Source organism: Mizuhopecten yessoensis, unplaced genomic scaffold (assembly GCF_002113885.1).
Source record: "Mizuhopecten yessoensis strain PY_sf001 unplaced genomic scaffold, ASM211388v2 scaffold917, whole genome shotgun sequence".
NCBI lineage: Eukaryota > Metazoa > Mollusca > Bivalvia > Pectinida > Pectinidae > Mizuhopecten > Mizuhopecten yessoensis.
This window is the reverse complement of record NW_018403786.1, coordinates 679,777-702,140: the sequence shown is the minus strand read 5'-3', so window position 1 is coordinate 702,140 and position 22,364 is coordinate 679,777. Positions and strand designations below refer to the sequence as shown.

Genomic DNA, 22,364 nt, shown 5'->3' with positions numbered 1-22,364 from the left:
AACGTATACGAAGGAAGGTTTTGAAAGGAACAACAAGAGGTGTACAACATCAAGCTAGTATAACTTTTATATACATAATATAAGTGGGGTAGAACCACATCTTTCTCTAACAATGCAATAAAAGATTAAAATGCATTAACAGAAAATGTTAAGGCTACCAACAACTTACACGGGTTCTAAATTCTGGTCAAACAACATTTAACATCAAAGTTTAGATATAAACAAAAATGCGATTTTGTGAAAGTGTAATGGTGAGACTTAAGTGATATATAACCTTTTACTTCTTAATTCAAATACTATCATAAATGCTGTTATTAAATTACACTATAGTGTTACTTTCTATGCAGTCTGAGAGTTTGGTCGCTAGGGATTGGCCCGACCACCAGCCCTCTTCTGCAAGTAGCAATTAATTTAAATATACTTGCTAAAATTTGTCAATTGAATTATTCAAAGGCATTATACTTCTGACTTAAATCCTATTCATATTCCAATTTCTTGTATGTTGTGTATGTCATAATGTCAATTACTATTACTTTATGCAGTAAGAGAGTTTGGTCGGTAGGGACTGGCCCAACCACCGATTCAACAGCCCTCTTCTGCAAGAAACAACCAGGTTTTAATAAAATTCATTTTTTTTCAAATGTATCGTTTGTATCGGATTTTAACTATTCTAAACGGGATACACTTCTATGTACATTAATTTATATATATAAGCAGTCTGAGAGTTTGGTTGGTAGGGATTGATCCAACCACAAGCCCTCTTCTGCAAGTAATATTTTAAGTTGATACCTAATTGTTAAAATTCCAATATATGGTTAATAACTTTATTTTTTATATCATTTCAATTACCAGCATTATTTAATTGATTATAAAGCCTATGGTACAAGTATGTGCTTATAATTGTATAAGTCTCTTAATACATTTATAAAAGGTTCTTATAGAGTCTTATCAAATTATCGATATCTATTATATAATTATGTAACTTTTTGTGAATTGAATTGATTTATTTAGATCTAAGGGACCCCATTGGAATTAAGTGACAATGTGGCTTTCTGGGTCATCCCAGGTAAAGGCCTAAATTTAATTGAATCAAATCCAGTTTTAACACTCTGACTGATTACTAGTTCCACGGAATTAGATTAGATATCTAAGTCCGTGCTAGTTCTATGGCACAAATAACTTATAAATAACATCTGTGATAGTATATAGTTATGTCAAACCTACAAAATGTGATATACGTGTATTTTTATGCCTTTTACCTGAATAGATATTATTATTATTATTATACGTACAAATGTACGAGGATGAAAATTAATGATATAAGATCTACTCAGAGACGTACAATATACGGCTTGCCTTAATTCATTATTTTAGTTTACTTTTTTTGTTGACTGAGATTACCATTTACCTTTTAAGAAAATCCGTTATCGTAGAAATACGACGTGTCCGTTCAGGTACAAATTGGTCATTTATATTTCTGTCACCTTATAGGCACGTACACGTGTGCAGACGACGCATAAGGGAAATACCCTTAGCACGTGACACGGTATTGCCCAATGAAATGCGGCCTAATTCATTTCCGGTTTGAAGTGAAACTAGCAACAACTCGATCAAGTAAAGTCCGAGTAACGTGAGAAGAAAGTCATATGTCCTGTCTGTAGATTATTTCTCATATCTCAACCTACTGACATGTATAGGCGTAATGTAAGTATTTCAGAGGAGTCTTTTTATCTGTCCAGGTGTAACGGTAGGTGTTTCGTCAGGCAAATTACAGGTTGGGGACATCTAGTGAGGTGCGATAATATAACACATATTCCAGAACCCGAGCAACTGTGCTTAAAATTAGGCTTGTAATACTTTACCTGGAGTGTATCGTAGAGGAGCGGAATTACAAGTCTAAATTCAATAGATTGAAGTCGGAGAGAAACGTTCATCAATTAACCTTGACACATTTATGTGCAGTGGTGTTCTGGTGATAGCCTAGTAATAAAGTAATTTTAAACATAAATAACTGTGTAGGCCTAAGAACTAGTAATATTCACATGCTTCACACATTGAGATGTTGTAAAGTAAAGATATGTTGTTTAGTTTGTTTATAATTCTATATATAACCATACCAATATACTTCGATCAGGTAAATACAGGTGATAACAGAAATTGCCTTCTAAAATTAGCTGAAGTTATAACACAAATACATATTGACATTGCTCATTCAATGAGTCATTTGGTAACATAGTGTACTTAAAGGCCTATAGAGTAGGGTGTCAGGTCGATTCGCCAAATCCCGTTTGCCCTGGGTCGTTTCGCACTAAAATGTTTACAGTACGAAACTTTATTAGCCCTGTTAAGTTTTGTATGGCGAATAGAGTCGCATTGAAAGTTTTCCCAAGTCTCCCTTCAAGTCTTTTTTGTCTTTAGACTTGTTAGATTCCTACACAGTCTACTGGCCATGGTATGCACATACAATGTAGCATACATCAGCATGAAACTCTCTCCACAGCACAGTTGTTTGCGAAACACGAAAAAATTTAAGTGTTAATTATTAAAAACATTTCAACTGATACTTATACAGTACATTTCACCTAATATCACGTCGCTTAATGTCACTTTTCGGTTATTATCATGTTTTTTTGATGCACCGTTGTTCCTGCTTTATAATCTATGAAATCAATCTTTTTATTATCACCTGTTTTTATGTTGATTTCTCTTAATATCACTTTATTTTGGCCACTGTCACAAAAAAAATACAGGTAAATGGTGGTAAAGATTCATGATAAATGCCCTGGGGACCTTTTGTGACACCCTGGACGCGCTATGTAAACAACACCTCAGCCTTACAGGGTATTTTTTACACCTGGCTGACTGTCAAACAATAGGTTACACCTAGCTGACTGTTAAACAATAGGTTGACTTACATACTTGTTAACATGATATTCACCTGTGGTTGGGGGAGCTAGGACAGTCAAACATCTGTAAACTTTTCTAATGCCAAGTGTGATGTAATCTTTCGACTAATTATAACATGTGTACTATCTTCGATTACACAGTTGCCGCAAATATCTAAAGAAATTTAACTATAAAAAGATGTTACTAGCGAAAGAACAGTATTTATATCAAGATAAAGGTAAATATTTATGAAGTCTCATGTTTACAATTGATTTTGATACAGAATACCAGCCAAACACTTGTATGCCTACATCACTACTGCAGTAAACAATCATAATTACAATCGTACTGATCGTCATTTTGCCACTAACTATATGAAATGTAACTACATACTGAAATAAAATACAAATAATATATTTATTTCTTTACTTATTTACTTAAATCTATATTTAAACTAGAGGAAAGAACAAGGTTAGTTACAAAATATCAATCTTCTTCGTAGAGCCACATCACTTAGGCATTTGACTAAGTTCACTTCCGGTTTTGAGGGCTGAAAAACGTCAGAAAATATTTCTTCTGTTAATGCCATGTTTCTGTTAATATCATGTTTTTTCTCTGACAAATGGAAAGTGATATTAAGAGAAATCTACTGTACTTTAAAATACATATTTATATTAGGGCGAAACAACCTTGGGCGAACTGGATGTAGGGCAAAACGACCCGTAGTACGAACTGGATATAGGGCAAAACGACCCATAGTACGAACTGGATATAGGGCGAACCGACCCATAGTACAAACTTGATATAGGGCAAAGCGACCCGTAGAACGAACTGGATATAGGGCAAAACGACCCGTAGTACGAATTGGATATAGGGCGAACCGACCCGTAGTACGAACTGGATATAGGGCGAACCGACCCGTAGTACGAACTGGATATAGGGCAAAACGACCGGTAGTACGAACTGGATATAGGGCAAAACGACCCATAGTACAAACATGATATAGGGCGAACCGACCCGTAGTACGAACTGGATATAGGGCGAACCGACCCGTAGTACGAACTGGATATAGGGCGAACCAACCTGTAGTACAAACTGGATATAGGGCAAAACGACCCGTAGTACGAACAGGATTTAGGATGAAACAACCCGGATACTACAATAGTGTAGGGTTTATCAAATTGTTAACAAATTGGACAACCTAGTTTAGATACTTTGGTCTCCAAATGTAAAGTATGTTATACTCTATAGAATATCATATAGAAATAACTAGTTTAAGATATACATTGTATCTCAGTAAAGCCTGTTATTTAAACAAACCCATAAATACTGGTAGCAATATATGTCAAGCCCTAGTGGAGAAGATGATTTCAGAGAAATATTCATAAGTGGATATAGTCTCGACGTTATTGGGCTTTTGCCTCCTATCCCAGGGCAGGTTGGGTTTTTATTTACTAGATAAACAAATGAATTTTCCTCAATTGGACAGATTGATTAGATATTATTTTAATAGACCCCCTCGTTGCCTCGTGTGTACATGCACCCCTACAAGAATTTGAATTGTGGCTTGAATCTAGTCTCCCATATACAGTGATCTATATACATTATGATTGTTTGATTATTTCCAATTTGTATCAGATTTTTCTTTAATGGTTTGTTAGTATCCAGATGACCCTGGATTGCACAATATGAATGATAGGCACACTCGTACCACGTACAGGAGGAATGCCACATTTTTGGAGCGAGTTGGAAACAGCTGTGCTGGGATACTGATTGGAATTGTATTGCTTGTTGTTGCCTCTGGACTACTTTTTTGGAATGAGGTAAATTCAAACTTACCCGTATTTCTTTTTTATTTATGTTCATATAATGCCCAAAGAGGTTGTGAGGTATCCATACTTTCTCATTTATGGTCAGGAAATTTTTCAGTGACATCACAATCACATTTGATTTTAAAAGGTTTTACACTTCAATGCTCTGTGACATTGTAGACACACAATTGACCAAGTATGACGTACATCACAATACTTTGTGACATTGCAGACACACATACATTGACCCAAGTGTGCATCCTCGATATCAAGGGGTTACGCTCACTGTTGCTCTCTACACCCCTGGAATATGTCATAGAAAAATTGAAGGCACAGAGTGAACCACCTTGTTGATGAGACAAGAAGACTAGTTCGATCCTTTGATGTTCATCAAAAGAATCTTGCGGTCACGTAATGGTAAAAATTGACAGGCTTGGAAGTCGGTGTCTCTCCTTTGTAATCTTCAAAGGACAGGTATCAGCCTAGCAGGTTTTTTTTACCTGAGACCAATCAAACAGCTATCTTCGTGCCTTCAATTTTGCTATGACATATTCCAGGGGTGCAGAGACAGAAAGTGAGCGTAACTCCTGGATATCGAGGATGTAGACACACATTCATACATTGACCAAGTATGACATCACAATTCTATGCCACGTCGCAGTCACATTTACCATACTGTACATGTGCTTTGTAATGTTGCAGACCAATTTTTGTGTAAACTAGATTTAAAACAGAAATCCATAAGTTATAGATCTACAAAGTCCATCATTAATAGCAGTCAGTTTTTGTATTGGTGGGCATTTACCTATTTTTGAAACACCTGTTTGGGCAGAACTACAGCGTGTATGAATTTTGAAGGTCAAGTTTCAAATTGAAGATAATTACATATAACTTGTTACAATCAACATTTTTCGTATCAAACCCATTTCATTTATCGCTAGCAAGTGTTCCTGAAACAGTTTAAAAAGCTTGAAATAACGTAGTAAAAGAAGGTATCATGATATCATGTATTAACATGCCTTTTTCATTTTCAAGCACTTTGTTTACAAGGATTGATTTAAAATTCATCAGTAAATCTGATTTGTTTGTAGGGCCGAGCAGTTCAGACTGCCCAATCTCTTGATGAAGGTTTAGCCAGTGTGGTGCCCCTAGATAACACCAATGTAGTGTTTGATCATAACCATGGTAAACTTGTCCACCTCACTGGCAAATTAAAGACAGAAAGGGTAAGTGAAAATAATCACAATCAAAGTGACGTCGACCTCATTGTCTTTTGCCAACTGTAAAACAAAAGGTTACAAAGAAACTCTTGTATTTATATGTATAAATAATTCGGCAGATAGTCGAAAACTGGGTTGATGGTCCTGTTGATAGGACGTTAAACAATACTAAACCAAACCAAAATACTACTTGTAATTGTAGGCTAACGTCACAATACCATAAATGGTACAATATTGACAGTTTTTCAGTCATATTTAAAAATCCAGATATTGTATCTGGAATGGTTTATTATTCGATCTTGACAAAGACGGTTCATTTTCAGGAAAAGTTTTGATTCAAAGTAATTTGTTTTTAAAAATAGGAGGCTGTACTCAGAATGAGTTTTCATCTGTTTTTTGGTTATGATTAGTTCCATGCTGCTTGGTACAGTAAGTACCATATCACTTTGAAAATTGTTTTTATTTCTACTATTTGATGTGCCAACTGCAGCAAAATATGTTGCTTTTATATAAATACACTTTTATATTTTCTGGTTCTTTAAAGGACCAGAAATCAACATTTAAACATGTCCATAATTAACCCCTTCAAAACCCTTTGACTGTCCACCGGACAGACACATGTATAAACTTGTACTTTATTAACTGTTTATAGGTGCTGACAGATCCGACCTATGATATTGCAGTACATTCGGTCCACCTGAGGCGGACAGTGGAGATGTTTCAGTGGGTGGAGCATCAAAGTAAAACGTAATATATTCTGGATGTTTTTAATTCTATTTTGAATGCTTGTAATGAAAATAAAGGGAACACCCAGTCCTTCAATAAAGAAAGTATAGGAAAGAAGGTATGAAGCCAGGGCTAGTGGGGTTCCACAGTATATAATGTAACACCGCCGGTATTGAGTAACATGGATGTATGTATAATCAAAGAGATATCCACAACAATGTCCAGCTGGAAATCATAGCTTTGATCTATATTTGACTATTTGTGAATTATGCAAATAAGGGAAGCAACTCCTGAATCCAGGTTTTAATCAATTCAAAACTGTTTCTTTGACCAAGTTTGACATCACAATACTTTACAACAATGAATACTTTAAAACTGATATTTTAAATTATATTCTGGTTACGACAGTTCTAATGTGTAATTACAAATTGAAGCTGTGAAACCCGTCTTAATGTAGTCATGTAATAATAATAATTTGAGGTTCTTATATACCGCTTTATCACAACCTAGTTAGTAGGTAGTCTAAAATCGGTTGACAAATTATTATCCATGGTTATAGGGCCTTTGCAATCAGCCAATATCTTTCTCAACTCCCTGGGGAGCATACAGCTGGTGCTGCCATTTCGGCACTCACAGCAAGCATTCTACAAGTCTAGCACTGCCCAACCACGTACCAATTTACAACTGAGTAGACTGGAACAAGTAGAGTGTAGTATCTAGTATCTTGTTCAAAGATACAACACAGTGCCTTGACGTAACTCGAACCCGCAACCCTTTAGCCTGTAAAGAATCAGTGAGCTAGGTAACCTGAACCACACTTAACTCTTCTTAAAGACACTGGGTATCCTGTTCCCTACATTGTAATGACTAAATTTGATTTTTGTTTCAGAGAGCACAATGAAGGCAGCCATACCAGGACAGAAACTACCTATTCCTATTGTGAGTGTGCTTATCTCCCCTTGACTGTATTTTCATATCTGCAAATAGAGTATCTACCAATTTAGTAAAATTAGTCTATAGTCAAGCCCTATCATTTTGCAGACCATGATCATGATTTTTGACATAAATAGGATTTTCCATTTACATGAAGGGCTAAGGGGATTTATTTATTTAAGTAATTGACCTAAACAACTTGAAATTCTGAATGCTTAGCAATTTAGGAAAGATTGAAGGTTTGCATAAACTATGCAAAATTCTGAAAATTTGAGCCATAAATTTTGTTTTCAAGCTAGTCTGTAATTTATGGCAAAGGAATGCAACATGCAGATCAGAAATTAGAAAATATGTGCTGATAAAGGATGGGATGCTTTTAAGGTTGTATACAGTACTGTATTTTTCTTGAAAATTGCATAAATATATGTTTAAAACACAGTGTTTTTACCAGAGACCGGTACATAAGGTTGAACACTGACATTTGTCTCTATCGAAATTATTATGTCCTGTTCCGGTTATCTTGTGGTTATTGCTTACATGTATAATTGTAACCGCAATGACTGCATCTGTTTGTTACTTAATGCTTGACGGCGTATACGGTCCAATGAACGCAGTTTGCAACGAACATATACTATGGTGTGCGTTAGCATTTGTTATATAGCATGCAGTGTAAAGTTGCTGATTTGCATTTATTGAGTTTTTACACAATACTTTAACTCGCAATCATGGAAGTCAAGTGAATGTAGTGCTATCATAATGTATAGACTTGCCACATCCTCCAAAGTCTGGAGATTATGCTCACGTTCTTTGCACTTCTAGAATATGTCATGACAGCTAGAATCAAAGTCATAAGGCTAGTTATTAGATTGAAAAATAAGGTAAAGAAAACCTGACCAATTGCTAGGCTGATACATGTCCTTTGAAGATTACAGAGGAGAAACATCAGACATAAAAACCAGCCAATTATACTGTTATGCTTCCATGTCTCTACTTTGATATACATCAAAAGACCAAACTAGTCATTCACAAGGTGGCGCACACAGAGTCTTCAAATTATTCTTGATATTTTTCTTGGGTGCAGAAACGTAAATGAGCATAACTCCTTGAGTATTGAGGATGCCAATAAGTTACCATATCTGCAGCTAGAAACAATGGGCCAAGTCAGAAATTAATTTTACAAGCATAATGATTCGTTATTACAGCACAAGAGTGGAGGTCTGATCTCGTGAGAAGTGCACAATTTGATAGCGAATTTAGCCATCGAAACCCAACGTAAGTAGACAGGTTGATATACAAACAAGATATGGTGATGTGAAGTAAAATTAACAGTAAGATAAATTCTGTGATTCATTAAATCATTTTCCTGTTGATTAAATTGTATGAAATAGTTTGAGATCAATTCTTCTTTGTTTTAATTGATGAGAAGACATTTCATGTTTAGGCTTAAAGCAACTGTTAAAGTGAACTGGTGATAAAAAAAGTCACCTATCATGACTACTTTAGGAAACGATGGTGTACATGTTCACATACCATTGCTGCATGGGGTCTAAGGTCTAGCTCACTTCACCGTAACTACCAAGTCCCTGCAGGTAGGGCGTAAGAATTGTACCTGCTGCCCCCAATTGCATGATCGTAAGAGGCGACTAAATTTGGGACCTTATCTCTTCTCTCCTTTCTAAATAACTTTCTTCTTCCTAATGTCTCCCTTGACAATGCCTCACTTTTGGCCATTTGTTGAGCGTTCGCCCCTGTGAGGAAGGCTTTGGGTTCTGTCCCCTGGCCGAGACATACCAAAGTCTTTAACAATGGTAGTTTCTACTCCTGCTTAACGCTCAGCAAATTAGGAGTGGGACGACTGGTTCGCCCGTTGTCAGTATAATGTGACCGGGTGAGGCGTCCTGCTGGGTGTCTTCGGCAGTATGTTTCAGTGAGGTAGCACTATAAAGTCGGCATCAGTTCCGCGCTATCACAAGGAGATAAACACGAACATATCGCAGCCTCCCAAAATACACACGCATACACTACACACATGCATCTTGCACACAGGGGAGGCCGTCCTTAAATGACCTTAGCTGTTAATAGGACGTTAAACAAAATCAAACAAACAAACAAACAAACCGTAACTACCAAAGACTCTGGAGGTAAAAACTCTAATGCTTATCTTTTGAAAATCAGGGTGCAAAGTTACCATGTAGAGATATGTCACAGCAATAATGTTATCATGGGACTGGTCAAGATCTCGTTGTCAGCAGGGTCGTCTGTCCAAGGGATATAACTCTCCTAAAACACAGCTGATAAGGGTTATCGGACAACATTTCAAATTATGTCAGATCTTCTCATTTATTTAAAACAGAAGATCTGACATAATTTGAAATGTTGTCTAATTATCGTTATGTTTTTAGCTCAACCTCCTTTACAGCATCTTAGCTAGCCAAGTGTTCGCTTCGTATATACTCCACTTACGATAATTTGAAGGCTCGGAAAACACGGCTATATCCGCCAAGGGTAAGTGGAGTGTATATACGAAGCGAACACTTGGCTAGCGAAGATGCCACCACAGTACCTCCCCACCAATACCATCATGTAGAGTATCTTCCCATTTATGCCATTATACATGTATATGATATCTCCTTTAGTATCCTCATATACAAACACGCTAAAACTCTCCGTTTATGACTGTTACAGATCCATGGCAGTCAAGTCTAAGACCCAGACAGCTCACCTGGTGAATGTAGGACAGTTTCAGCTATCTCCAGGTAAGTTAGAAGCTAGTTCAACTGTGGTAGTTACCAATGAAAATTCTTTTCATTATTGTTAACCGTTTTTTCAAAAAAAATTAAGATGGCTTAATACTTTTATAAAGTAGATTTCCTCAGGATCGACTTTGATAGAAATTAGTATCTACCAGATTAAAAATAAATAAAAAATCTTGGATCAGTTCAAATCGTAACATTTCAGAAATATTTAGGAGACATTGAATGACTTTCATGGAAATAATGTTAATGTACTTGTGTTTCCAAACTGTTAAATACACAGGGTATATCTGACCTGTAGAAACAAAGATTCCACAATATTAGGTCACAAACTATGCCAAACATTTCAGTCATTTGACAATTTTATTTTGCCTTATCTGTATAGGTTTGGTGGGAAAGATTTCCAACTTTAGGCCAGTGGAAGCTGAGTTAATTATCAAACCAAATGATCCAAGTATCCATGTGTTGGATGGACTCTTTATACACAGCTTAAATCCAACCAATCCACAGGTAAAAGCACACACACATTGAAAACTCATTAATTAGCACACAGGTTAATTTCAAAGACATAATCAATGCAAGGTCAGCATGACTTGGTACTATGTACAGTACGTACCTAAAAATAAAACCTTATATTTTTAATAAAGATTTAAGATGTTCAGCTGCTGAGACTCGCTAAACTATAAAAAAATCATTATCCACACAAGAGATAAGAACCCTGTTTAACTTTGGGTTCAAAGGTCATAATGCAAGATTGATATGACTGAATGGTACTTGAAAACACACGCCAGACTATTACATGGATGATCTTGTTAGCTATACACTCGTCTAACCTAACAAACATGTCACTAATTGTTTTTGAAACACTATCTATTTTGGGGTTGCATTCAAAGGTCAAGGTCATTTTAATGTGGTCCATTTTACTTTTAGAATTGATACTGAATTGTGCAAGTTATAACATACCCAATTAAAATCTAAATATCTAAAAAATATAACCCATGTGATTGAAAAGAACCTAAGTTAATTATAAATCAGTTTCTAGAATGAGCATTTCTAATTGTAATTGTGTTTTATTTGTATGCTAGGCGGGTGACTTGAGGATAAAATTTGAGTATGCTGGTCTCAGTGGACAATCGATGATGGGAGATGCAGATAGTGTAAGTATTGTGGTTCATGAATTTAGTGAACTATATCTTTTAACCCTGTAACCACTGAAGAATGTAATGAACTCATCTAGAACAATGTATGATAGAGTCTATTGAAGTTACATAGATGTTAAAGGGTTAGGGTTATTCCAGAACTAACTGTAGACGTATGGGAGGCACCTTTTTCAGGGATCCCATCACCCATAAAATCTTAAAAAGTGTTTTAATATAAGAAATGGTAGGCAGATCTGGTTTTAACACTATAACCCATAATGTAATAATTCAAGTGCCTCCCACCTCCCTTATATATACAATACATTAGGACACAGCTCTTAATGATCTCACTGTTTATGTAGAAAATCAAACAATAGAGGTTCATGTACAAAATCAAACAATGTATATGTAACATATCTGCTTATCTCCCTTTATGAAGGTGAGCATAGTATAGAGGTTTATGTACAAAATTAAACAATGTATATGTAACATATCTGCTTATCTCCCTTTATAAAGGTGAGCATAGTTTAGAGGTTTATGTACAATATCTCCCTATATGAAGGTGAGCATAGTATAGAGGTTTATGTACAAAATCAAACAATGTAACATATCTGCTTATCTCCCTTTATGAAGGTGAGCATAGTTTAGAGGTTTATGTACAATATCTCCCTATATGAAGGTGAGCATAGTATAGAGGTTTATGTACAAAATTAAACAATGTAACATATCTGCTTATCTCCCTTTATAAAGGTGAGTATAGTATAGAGGTGTATGTACAAAATTAAACAATGTATATGTAACATATCTGCTTATCTCCATTTATAAAGGTGAGCATTGTGGCCCGACAGTTGGGGAGTGAGCTGAAGGGTTACAATACCATTGCTGGGGACACCCTAGAACTACTGTACGAGGGAGCCCTGTCTGCCAAGGTTTGTTTGATACTTGTAGACCCATCCACACAATGATTTAAAGGCTTAATATGAGTACACATCGATTGGTACAACAGATGATTAACACAGGGAAATATTTAAAATACAGTGCATTTCACTTAATATCATATCACTTAATATCACTTTTCGTTTATTATCACGTTTTCATCATGCACTGTTTTTCCTGCAATACAATCTATGTAATTCAATTGAATTGACAATTTTTTTATTATCAACTGTTTTGATGTGTATTTCGCTTAAATATCACTTTATTAACAAGATCACCTATAGAAGTGACAATAGATAAACATACACCTTATATGAGCAGAAAGCGCAACTGGCCGCCAGAAACGGACAGAGAGCCATTTATTATGAAAACAACAAGATATGATAATAATAGATTTTGAATGCAGCTCCTCTGCAAAATTGAAAAAAATACATCATAAAGAAATTAACTGTACCAAATGTATACATGAGATTTGATTTATCCTTTTTGCAGGCAATGTTTGCTAAAGAACACAGCACAAACACTGTTATGACCTGGGCCATCAGGTTTGGGGGCTGGCTTCTCATGTTTGTAGGCTTCGGATGTCTTACCAGTATAGTCAGCACTCTAGGTAAGGTCACAGGGTCAATCTCTAGGTATCAAGTTCATAGGTCACTCATGATCAGTCGGTAATGCTGGAGGGACACTGTTAGTAAGGTCACAGGCCACTCTGTGGGAAAGGTCACAGAGGCAGTGTTAGAGAAGTCAGTGGGTCATCCTTAAAATAATGGTAACGTCAGAAATATATAAAGGAAAGGTCACAAGGTCACTCTGTGGGTAAGGTCACAGAGGCAGTGTTAGTAAAGTCAGTGGGTCCCTCTAAAAATAAGGTCAATGATATAACTGTAGGAAAGGTCATAAGGTCAATAAGTAAGGTCACAAGATCACTTTAGTAAAGTAAAGGACAAAGGGTTACTCAGGGTAAGATACTGGGTCCATTCTCGTAAAAAACCTAGATCACAAGGTCTTGAAAAGGTCTTATGGTCACTTTCTAGTGATAAGGTCCCAGTCACTTTCAAGGTCAAGGTCACAGAAATATAAATGTCACAGGGACACTCTTTATCGTTGCAGAACTTTACTATGGGTCGGGTTTTAAACATTGAGGTCACACCCTTGGTCAGGTCACTTCTTTATTCTCTTGGAAAGGTCATAGGGTCATACTGTTGGTAATGAGATCACAGATCACAACTTTAATGTAAATAAGGTTGAAAGGTTGCTCTTTTTAGTCGAATTAATTTTAGTAATAAGCACTTCATTCCAGATTTCAACAATGTAATCATACTTGTTATTTCTTAGCAATGCCTTCCATAATGGTAATGTCATTATTTTTCATTAGAGCATTATTTTTTCTTTAATATGCCAGGAGCCTTAATTGCAAATAGTTGTTGACGTCTTCGGTGAATGTTATTAATATTTTACGTAATTTCAATTAATATTAAAATAGCATTCTCACAGTTGTGAATTTAACAGTTCACGAATAGAAATGTTTACATTGAGACTTACAGTTTGTGGTATGGTTTATATATAAAAGTTTTAAGAATATGTAGGATTTGGTTCAAACAGTGATATTTAGTTTCCTTATGATCAGGTAAAGATGTTGAAAAGTAAATGTCTTCATCAAGTGACAAGTTAATCATTAACTCTTTACATGTATTTCACATGTTTTACTTATCTTTCGAAGTAGTTTAGGATAAAAATATTATTATTATTGTGACAATAATTTGAACCTGGTTTTAATTGTTACAGTTGATTGGCTGCCAATTATCCGCGAACTGGTAGCTGCTGGCGTTACAGTTCTGAATCTGTCAATGTCCATCAGCCTGTCTCTCACGGTGATTGCGATTGGCTGGATTCGATACCGCCCCCTCCTTGGCATCAGCTTATTGGCACTAGCAGCCACGCCCTTCATCTTGTCGAAATTCCGGCGACAGCACCTGGGGACAGCCAGGTATCCGTGAGAACATCCCTATTTGTGCGTTAAACATTGTGATGTAGTTAGAAATTGAAGTGATGGAAAGTGCTCTCTCTGACCTGGTAATAATGGATACAGTCAAACCTGGCTACAATATGTAACAATCCTAAACATGGCTACTGTATTACAAACTGAGGAGAACTTATCAGATTTATCCTGAAAATGATACCGATTTTGTAGTAAAAATTGTTCTTTTTCCAAGTGAAAATGTATTTAAGACTTAGTTACCCAAATTGTAACACTTGATATTTGTAGAAACGTTTGTAGGTATATAAAACCTTACAGATTGGAACAGAAGTTAGAAATGGTTATGCATGTCACAGAGTTTATATTTGTTACAATTTGGCAAATGTTTACAGTTTATTAACAGAACACTTATTTATGCTATAGTGTTAATTAAACCATGTTTAAGTGTAGACATTGTTTACACTCATCAGGCAGAACTACAATGTAAATATTACCTGTGTGTGTACATGTATGTCTCGCATGTTGATTTCCCCTGTATGATTTACCTGTGTTTTCCCTGTAGGTTTCAATTGTAGGTTTTAACTAGATTTTACCTACACATTGTATGTTTTACATGTGGATTTCAACTGTATAATTTACTTGTCTATGTAGCTGTATGTTAATAGGTATGTCTTACCTGTGCTTGTTATCGGTATGACGTTTTACCTATAGATGTTTCATATGTTTTACTTGTATGTTTTACCTGTGTGTTTCACTTGTATGTTTTAACGGTACAGTATGTTTCACCTGTATGTCTTACCTGTGCTCTTCACCTGTATGATTAACCTGTGTGTTTTACCTTTATGATTTAACCTGTACGTCTTACCCATGTTTCTCATGCACATACAGTAAATGTTCATTTTACCTGTGTATGACCTACATTGTATCAGTTTAACTTGTATGTTTCCCATGTACATTAATGTTTTACCTGCATAATGTATATTACCTGTATGTTTAAAGTGTGTTACTTACATTGTATAGGTTTTACTTGTTTGTTTCACCCATGTTTTTCCCATGTTATAGTTTACCTGTATATTACCTGTATATTCAAAGAGTTTTACCTACATTGTATAGGTTTAACTTGTTTGTTTCCCATGTACATTAATGTTTTACCTGTGTATGTTACCTGTATGTTTAAAGTGTGTTACTTACATTGTATAGGTTTAACTTGTATGTTTCCGATGTACATTAATGTTTTACCTGTGTATGTTACCTGTATGTTATAAGTGTGTTACCTACATTGTAGAGGTTTAACTTGTATGTTTCCCATGTTCATTAATGTTTTACCTTTGTATGTTACCTGTATGGTTTAAGTGTGTTACCTACATTGTAGAGGTTTAACTTGTATGTTTCCCATGTACATTAATGTTTTACCTGTGTATGTTACCTGTATGTTTTAAGTGTGTTACCTTCATTGTATAGGTCTTACTTGTATGTTTCACCTTATGGTTTAACCAATATGTTTCTATGTGAGTGATGCTAATAGATGCTGTGATGGGATATACTTGTGTTTGTAGGTACAGTCTGTACTGGATGTGTGTGTAGGTAAGGGTGTGTGTATTTTATTTGATCCTGAATGAGTTTGATTATGTAAGTAATAGTGTATGTATCTTATTTAAAACCACCATTTGCTACCTTTTATTGTGAAATCATTCCCTTTCAAAAACACATCACTGTCTCACAGTGTAGCTTAGAATGGCAGTAGTGTTGCTTCATCGTCTTGAAGTCTGTTGTGACAGTAGTCTCCCCTTGATGCTTGTGTAAGTTGGACTATTATGTGGACTGAGTGTTCCGAGTTCTCCTTACCTGCTTGTATATATTGACAGTGACAGTCCCATCATCTTGATGCTTGCTATGTCAAGCAAACCTGCTCAACTCATTCTCCCCTGAAGACACATTTTATCTCTTTCAATTCAAAGGTTTGAATAGCTAGTTCATTATGAAAATTCAGGGGTGAATGAGTTAACTTAGACTGGCTACCAGACCCTAAGTTTTTATGAAGAATTTCTCAACTGCATTTTACAACTAGCTTATCTCCCCCTAGTTAAGAACTCTGGAAACAGACATCCAAGTGATCAAAATTGTTATTAGAGGTTTTCTTTTCTAAATGATTCAATATTCTCAAGACGGGGGGCCAGTCTAGAGTTAACTGTATGTAACACCATGGACAATGCTGGTCACACCTGTTTAAATTAAAACTATACATTGATAGTGTACCTGTGATAACAAACCAGACTGTGATGTATTTGGTGAAGCATTATTTTGAAATGATGGTGTTGGATTGATCATACCTTACCCTAGGTCTATATGTACCATTATATACACATTGTAGAAACATTCATGTGTTTATAGAATTGTCTATTTATTGTTTGATCATCTTTTCTCACCTTCATACAAGGTCATACCGTGCGGGCAAATACAAGGTCATACTGTGCGGGCAAATACATGGTCATACCGTGCGGGCAGATACACGGTCATACAGTGCGGGCAAATACAAAGTCATACCATGTGGGCAAATACAAGGTCATACCGTGCGGGCAAATACAAGGTCATACCGTGCGGGCAGATACACGGTCATACCGTGCGGGCAAATACAAGGTCATGCCGTGTGGGCAAATACAAGGTCAAACCGTGCGGGCACATACAAGGTCATACCGTGCAGGCAAATACAAGGTCATGCCGTGCGAGCACATACAAGGTCATACCGTGCGGGCACATACAAGGTCATACCGTGCGGGCAGATACAAGGTCATACAGTGCGTGCAGATACACGGTCATACCGTGCGGGCAAATACAAGGTCATACCGTGCGGGCACATACAAGGTCATACCGTGCAGGCAAATACAAGGTCATGCCGTGCGGGCACATACAAGGTCATACCGTGTGGGCACATACAAGGTCATACTGTGCGGGCAGAGACAAGGTCATACCGTGCGGGCAGATACAAGGTCATACCGTGCAGGCAAATATAAGGTCATGCCGTGCGGGCAAATACACGGTCATACCGTGCGGGCAGATACACGGTCATGGCAGATACACGGTCATACCGTGCTGGCAGATACAAGGTCATACCGTGCAGGCAGATACAAGGTCATACCGTGCGGGCAGATACAAGGTCATATCGTGTGTGGGCAGATACAAGGTCATACCGTGTGGGCAGATACAAGGTCATTCCGCGCTTGCAGATACACGATCGCACCGTGCGGGAAGATACAAGGTCATACTGTGCGGGCAGATACACGGTCATATCGTGTGGGCAGATACACGGTCATACTGTGCGGGCAGATACACTGTCATACTGTGCAGACAGATACACAGTTATACTGTGCGGGCAGAGACAAGGTCATACCGTGCAGGCAGATACAAGGCAGATCGGTAACATATAATTATTCGCATAACTCTATCTCCCCACATGTCTTGAGTTTGGAGTTCCACCAAACCATGTCAGTGAAGAGGTAAAAATGGCTTGGAAGTGTATTAATTTATATGAGGCCATCTACTTTGGTCTTTTTAGCTTACCTTGCATAAAGGGGCATGTGAGCTTATGGTAGAGTGCAGTGTCCAGTGTCTGTCCACTCTTTTGTTAAACAATTTCTTAAGGGTTGATATTTGACCAGTAGCTACCAGGGATGGAATGTGATTGTTTCTGTATATAAATTCCAGAAAGCTCAGGGTCATGATATTTAGGGGGTATATACTATGGATTGAATACTATAAAGTCTCTTTATATAAATGACCTTGATCTATTTTTAAGGTCAGAGCCCCCCACCCCATCACGGTCCTTGGGGAATACCTTTGTCACAGTTAAAATCCCTCCCCTATAGCCATATGTATATTTGCTAACAAGGCATGAAGAGACAACCACAGCCATGCTACCAGGATTGGCTCCAGTGTCTGGTTCTAGCTCTGCCCCTGGGGACATTTGATCTTTAATCATGACTTGGAAATGAATGTGATCACAACCTTATAACCATATACCTGCTTGCCCCATCTTTGGGGACATTTCTGTGATTTCCAAGCTGTGAATACCTTTAGTTAAAAAATGTACGAGGCTCATGACGAAATTTATGCCTACTACTCCATGTAGGTTTAGGGAAATAATAACTTTACTGTACTATCCCATTGTATCATATCATGAAATTCAACCAAGTCCCCTTGCAGAAATGTTTACATTTTCTTTTCTTTCTTCGCTACTCTTTAGTTCAGGCAGCATCTCCCTAGGTACCTGTCTTCATATGACCTTAGCTGCTGCAAGAAAATTAAAACCCCAAACAATCAAAATATAAAAGCATATTCTCCAGAACAGTTGATCATATTCCAACCCAATCTTCTATGAAGCAGCCTTGTGAAATCAGTGCTTATAGAGATATAGCCCAAAATGGGAAAATATTTGTAATATTACATCTAGCGATAATATTTTGTCATTGTTGCTTAAATATTCAGGTGAGGGAAACAGGTTCTGTGGGCCTTTTGTTTGCTTTTACTTGTATTGGTATTACTCCTGATTACCTGACACAAATTTAATTTTATCACAACTATATGTTGACACCATTTTAATGTGCAATTTTGCGTTTTGAAATTAAATTTGTCCTGGTCCCATTTACTTTTAAATAGTATAGGTTATAGGTTAGTTTCCACCTAGATTTTTTTAGCAATATTTACTATTTTATTTCAAACAATAATTCCAATGTCATACACATTTTAGTGTCCTACAAATACCATTGTAAAATCAAAATAAAAACTGAATTGCCAGTATAATAAATAAACAGTTTAGTACTTCTTATGAGCTTGTGTGATTAAGCTAAACGTTTATGAGGTAATTCATTTGACTAATTTAAGGTAGCATATATTTAACTTTACCTGATTAATGGTTGTACACCCAAGTAAAATTTGGTTTTCATATACAGTTTTACATACCCACAGCATTCATCAAATTTACAAACACAAGGAGAGATCCATTTTATATTGCAAATGTTTTTTATCTACCCTAAGATCTAGATATTAAAGTTCCATAACATGTTATGATTAGTGTGTGTCAGTAAGGTTATCTTACCCACTGATGGTAAGGAAAATTCTCCAGATCTCGTTATTTATCAATCTTAAGCCTATTTAATTGAAATCAAAATATAGTTATATGTTTATTATTTTCTTTTTAATCTATTTACCCTTTCACCCCTATGTAACTTTAGTAGACTCTACCGTGCATTGATATGGACGAGTCCATTATGGTCTACAGTGGTGAAAGGGTTAAATGTAATCCATACTTGTCAGTTATTTCCAAGATGCAAAAATAAGCTACGCTATTAAGCAGAATCTACAGCGCATGTCAATAATGCACAGGTACATGTATATTATCGATCACTTCTTATGAGGCAGACTTACCCAGTATCTACGCAGAGAAATCAGATAGCCCCAGTACAGTAAATAAAGTACATTGTATGAACCTGCTTAATGTAAAAGACGTTCTTAGTTATGACAGTCATAATTTTGTCCCTCCCCTTGACATACATTGTAGAATTAAATCATATAGATGGCAGGGACTGATTTCGTGAACAACTAATTTTGATTATAGCAAAGTAATTTCTATTGTCCCTTTGGATTCATGGAAAGCATGTTTTATCATAGAAAACAAATCCCCATTTAATATAATACTCTTCATTATATACCGCAGTATATGTAAAACACTGAAAATCAACAGACACCAATTATAATATCCACACCAATCTCTATAATATCCATAAGTATATGTTAATGAGGAATGCAATATTGATATCTAGCTTAATTTGTCTGATCTCCAACATAAAAAACAATTGAATATCATCTGTATTTGAATTTATCAAAATCTAATGAAAGTTGTGCAATCAATGTTGTGTTATATACAGATTTATTTTCTATGGTATAATTATCATTACAAGTCATGTATACATAGCACAGTTTTCTGTCCTTTAAATTGATTTTCCCTGTGTAATATCAAAATATGTATAATTTATATCAAACAGGCTGGCTTGTAGTTTAAAGAATATTACAATGCTCTAATTATCTAGAAGTGCTTATTTTAGATTTTTTAGATTTAGAAGTTTTCTGTCCTTTAAATTGATTTTCCCTGTGTAATATCAAAATATGTATAATTTATATCAAACAGGCTGGCTTGTAGTTTAAAGAATATTACAATGCTCTAATTATCTAGAAGTGCTTATTTTACGGACGTGTAGGAATTTATTTCCTAACAGATCTAGAGGATGCTACTAATTTTTCATGTAAAAATTGATTTTCCTTATGGAAGAGGATGTTAAGAGTTTTTATAAAGAAAAATTGATTTCTTCTCTACAGAACCCTGTATTGTGTGTGAAGTGTTATGAGTCAGTCTCTTTTTTTTTGTGGTTTTCACAAAGTTCTGTACGGAGTTGAACACGTCAACACTTTGTAAACAAAAAGTACTCTGTACTCTTCTGGGACAAGTTCAGTGTACATTTGACCTCTGTAGCTCTGCCCAATGAGACCTAAGCATGACTTTATGGTCATATTATAGTGAAGCTGCATCTTTCAAAAATCAGAAGCTTATACGTATACAAATAGTTAATTCAAAAAAAAATTGTGTGTGCTGAATTCAATTCTGGGCTGTTTTGCCTCTGAAATTATGAACAATAATAATTTCGTTCATGACAATAAGAACATAGTCAGAAAATAATATTTTTTTTTAAATCATTTGAAGTTATTAGCTCATAAATATCAATTCATACTGAAATGTTGGTTGAGTAAAGAATATAAAGAATCAACCGACATTTTATTGCGACTACAAACATGAAAATTTGTCTATATATCAAAATATCTCCAAAGTTTTACATCATTTTTTAAATTTGAATTCAAACACTTTGTTTACTAGCGTCTGACATTCTGCTGCCACCTAGCCCTCCACCACTGGGTTGCGGGTTCGAGGCCTACGTGGGGCAGTCGCCAGGTACTGGCCGTAGGTCGGTGGTTTTTCTCCGGGAACTCCAGCTTTCCTCCACCACCAAAACCTGGCAGGTTCTTAAATGACCATAGCTGTTAATTTAATATAATAGGACGTAAAACACAAACAAACAAATGTTTAATAGTAATATTTCTCTGTAGGCATGCTAAGGAGAATATTTCTGTGGTGAAAACCTTACAGCCATTAATGCTAATCACCAAGGCAATGTTTGTCTCTACACAACTGTTGTTAATTTGTTATAATGAAGTTTTGTTTTCTAATAAAGTTTTGTTTTCTTATAATAACTGTTGTTTCTGTAATTTGTTTGATTTTGAAATATTTTATAAGAAAACACATCGGATGGACGAAGATCATTTATTGTATATTGGCACCTACTGTACTGTTTCATATTTCTTCCCTTTCGATTAAGGCCTTGAAGGGGATATAGCGATACCCTAATGTTTGTATATAGCAGACTGCTTTAACTTTTCTTAGTGGATCTTGATGAAACTTTATGTATCGGTCAAGCATGATAATACCTCGAATGAGCTTGCCAAGGTCAAAGAGACTATTTCTTCTGTACAGAACATGTTTGCAATCATTTTGTCAACTTCATTTTTGCATGGATTTTGATCAAACTTCCTGCGTTGGGTAAATATAAGAATACCTAAAACAAACATTTTTTCAGAAAGTCAAGGTCACCAATACTATTTATAGAAAATATTTGTCATTGCTCTAGCAACTTCATTTCTGAATGGATTTTGATAATAGAACATAATTATATTTGTTAAGTATGAAAAAACTTCAAATGGGATAATCTAAGGTTAATGGTGCCAAGGTCAATTATTTTATAATTGTAACATCGATTTTACAATTTTTGTAACGGACTAAAACCTTTAAAAAAACTATGTCAGTGCATGGGTATCATTAAATCGGGTCAGTAGTGACATTGTCGCAAAATCAAAAACAAAACAAAAACAGATAAAGTTTT

The 22,364-nt window shown here is 35.8% G+C and overlaps 1 protein-coding gene across 1 annotated transcript; it reads left to right on the top strand.

The window, feature by feature from the left end:
- Positions 1 to 1,582: 1,582 nt before the first annotated feature.
- LOC110454676 (transmembrane protein 43-like) lies at positions 1,583 to 21,340 on the top strand. Its single transcript, XM_021504320.1, has 14 exons — positions 1,583 to 1,704; positions 4,548 to 4,709; positions 5,789 to 5,923; positions 6,570 to 6,664; positions 7,533 to 7,582; positions 8,779 to 8,848; positions 10,262 to 10,332; positions 10,715 to 10,839; positions 11,415 to 11,486; positions 12,296 to 12,397; positions 12,897 to 13,014; positions 14,190 to 14,391; positions 15,939 to 15,966; positions 21,305 to 21,340. The coding sequence occupies exons 1-13, from the start codon at positions 1,690 to 1,692 to the stop codon at positions 15,964 to 15,966; spliced, it is 1,245 nt and encodes a 414-aa protein (XP_021359995.1). The 5' UTR covers positions 1,583 to 1,689; the 3' UTR covers positions 21,305 to 21,340.
- Positions 21,341 to 22,364: the final 1,024 nt, after the last annotated feature.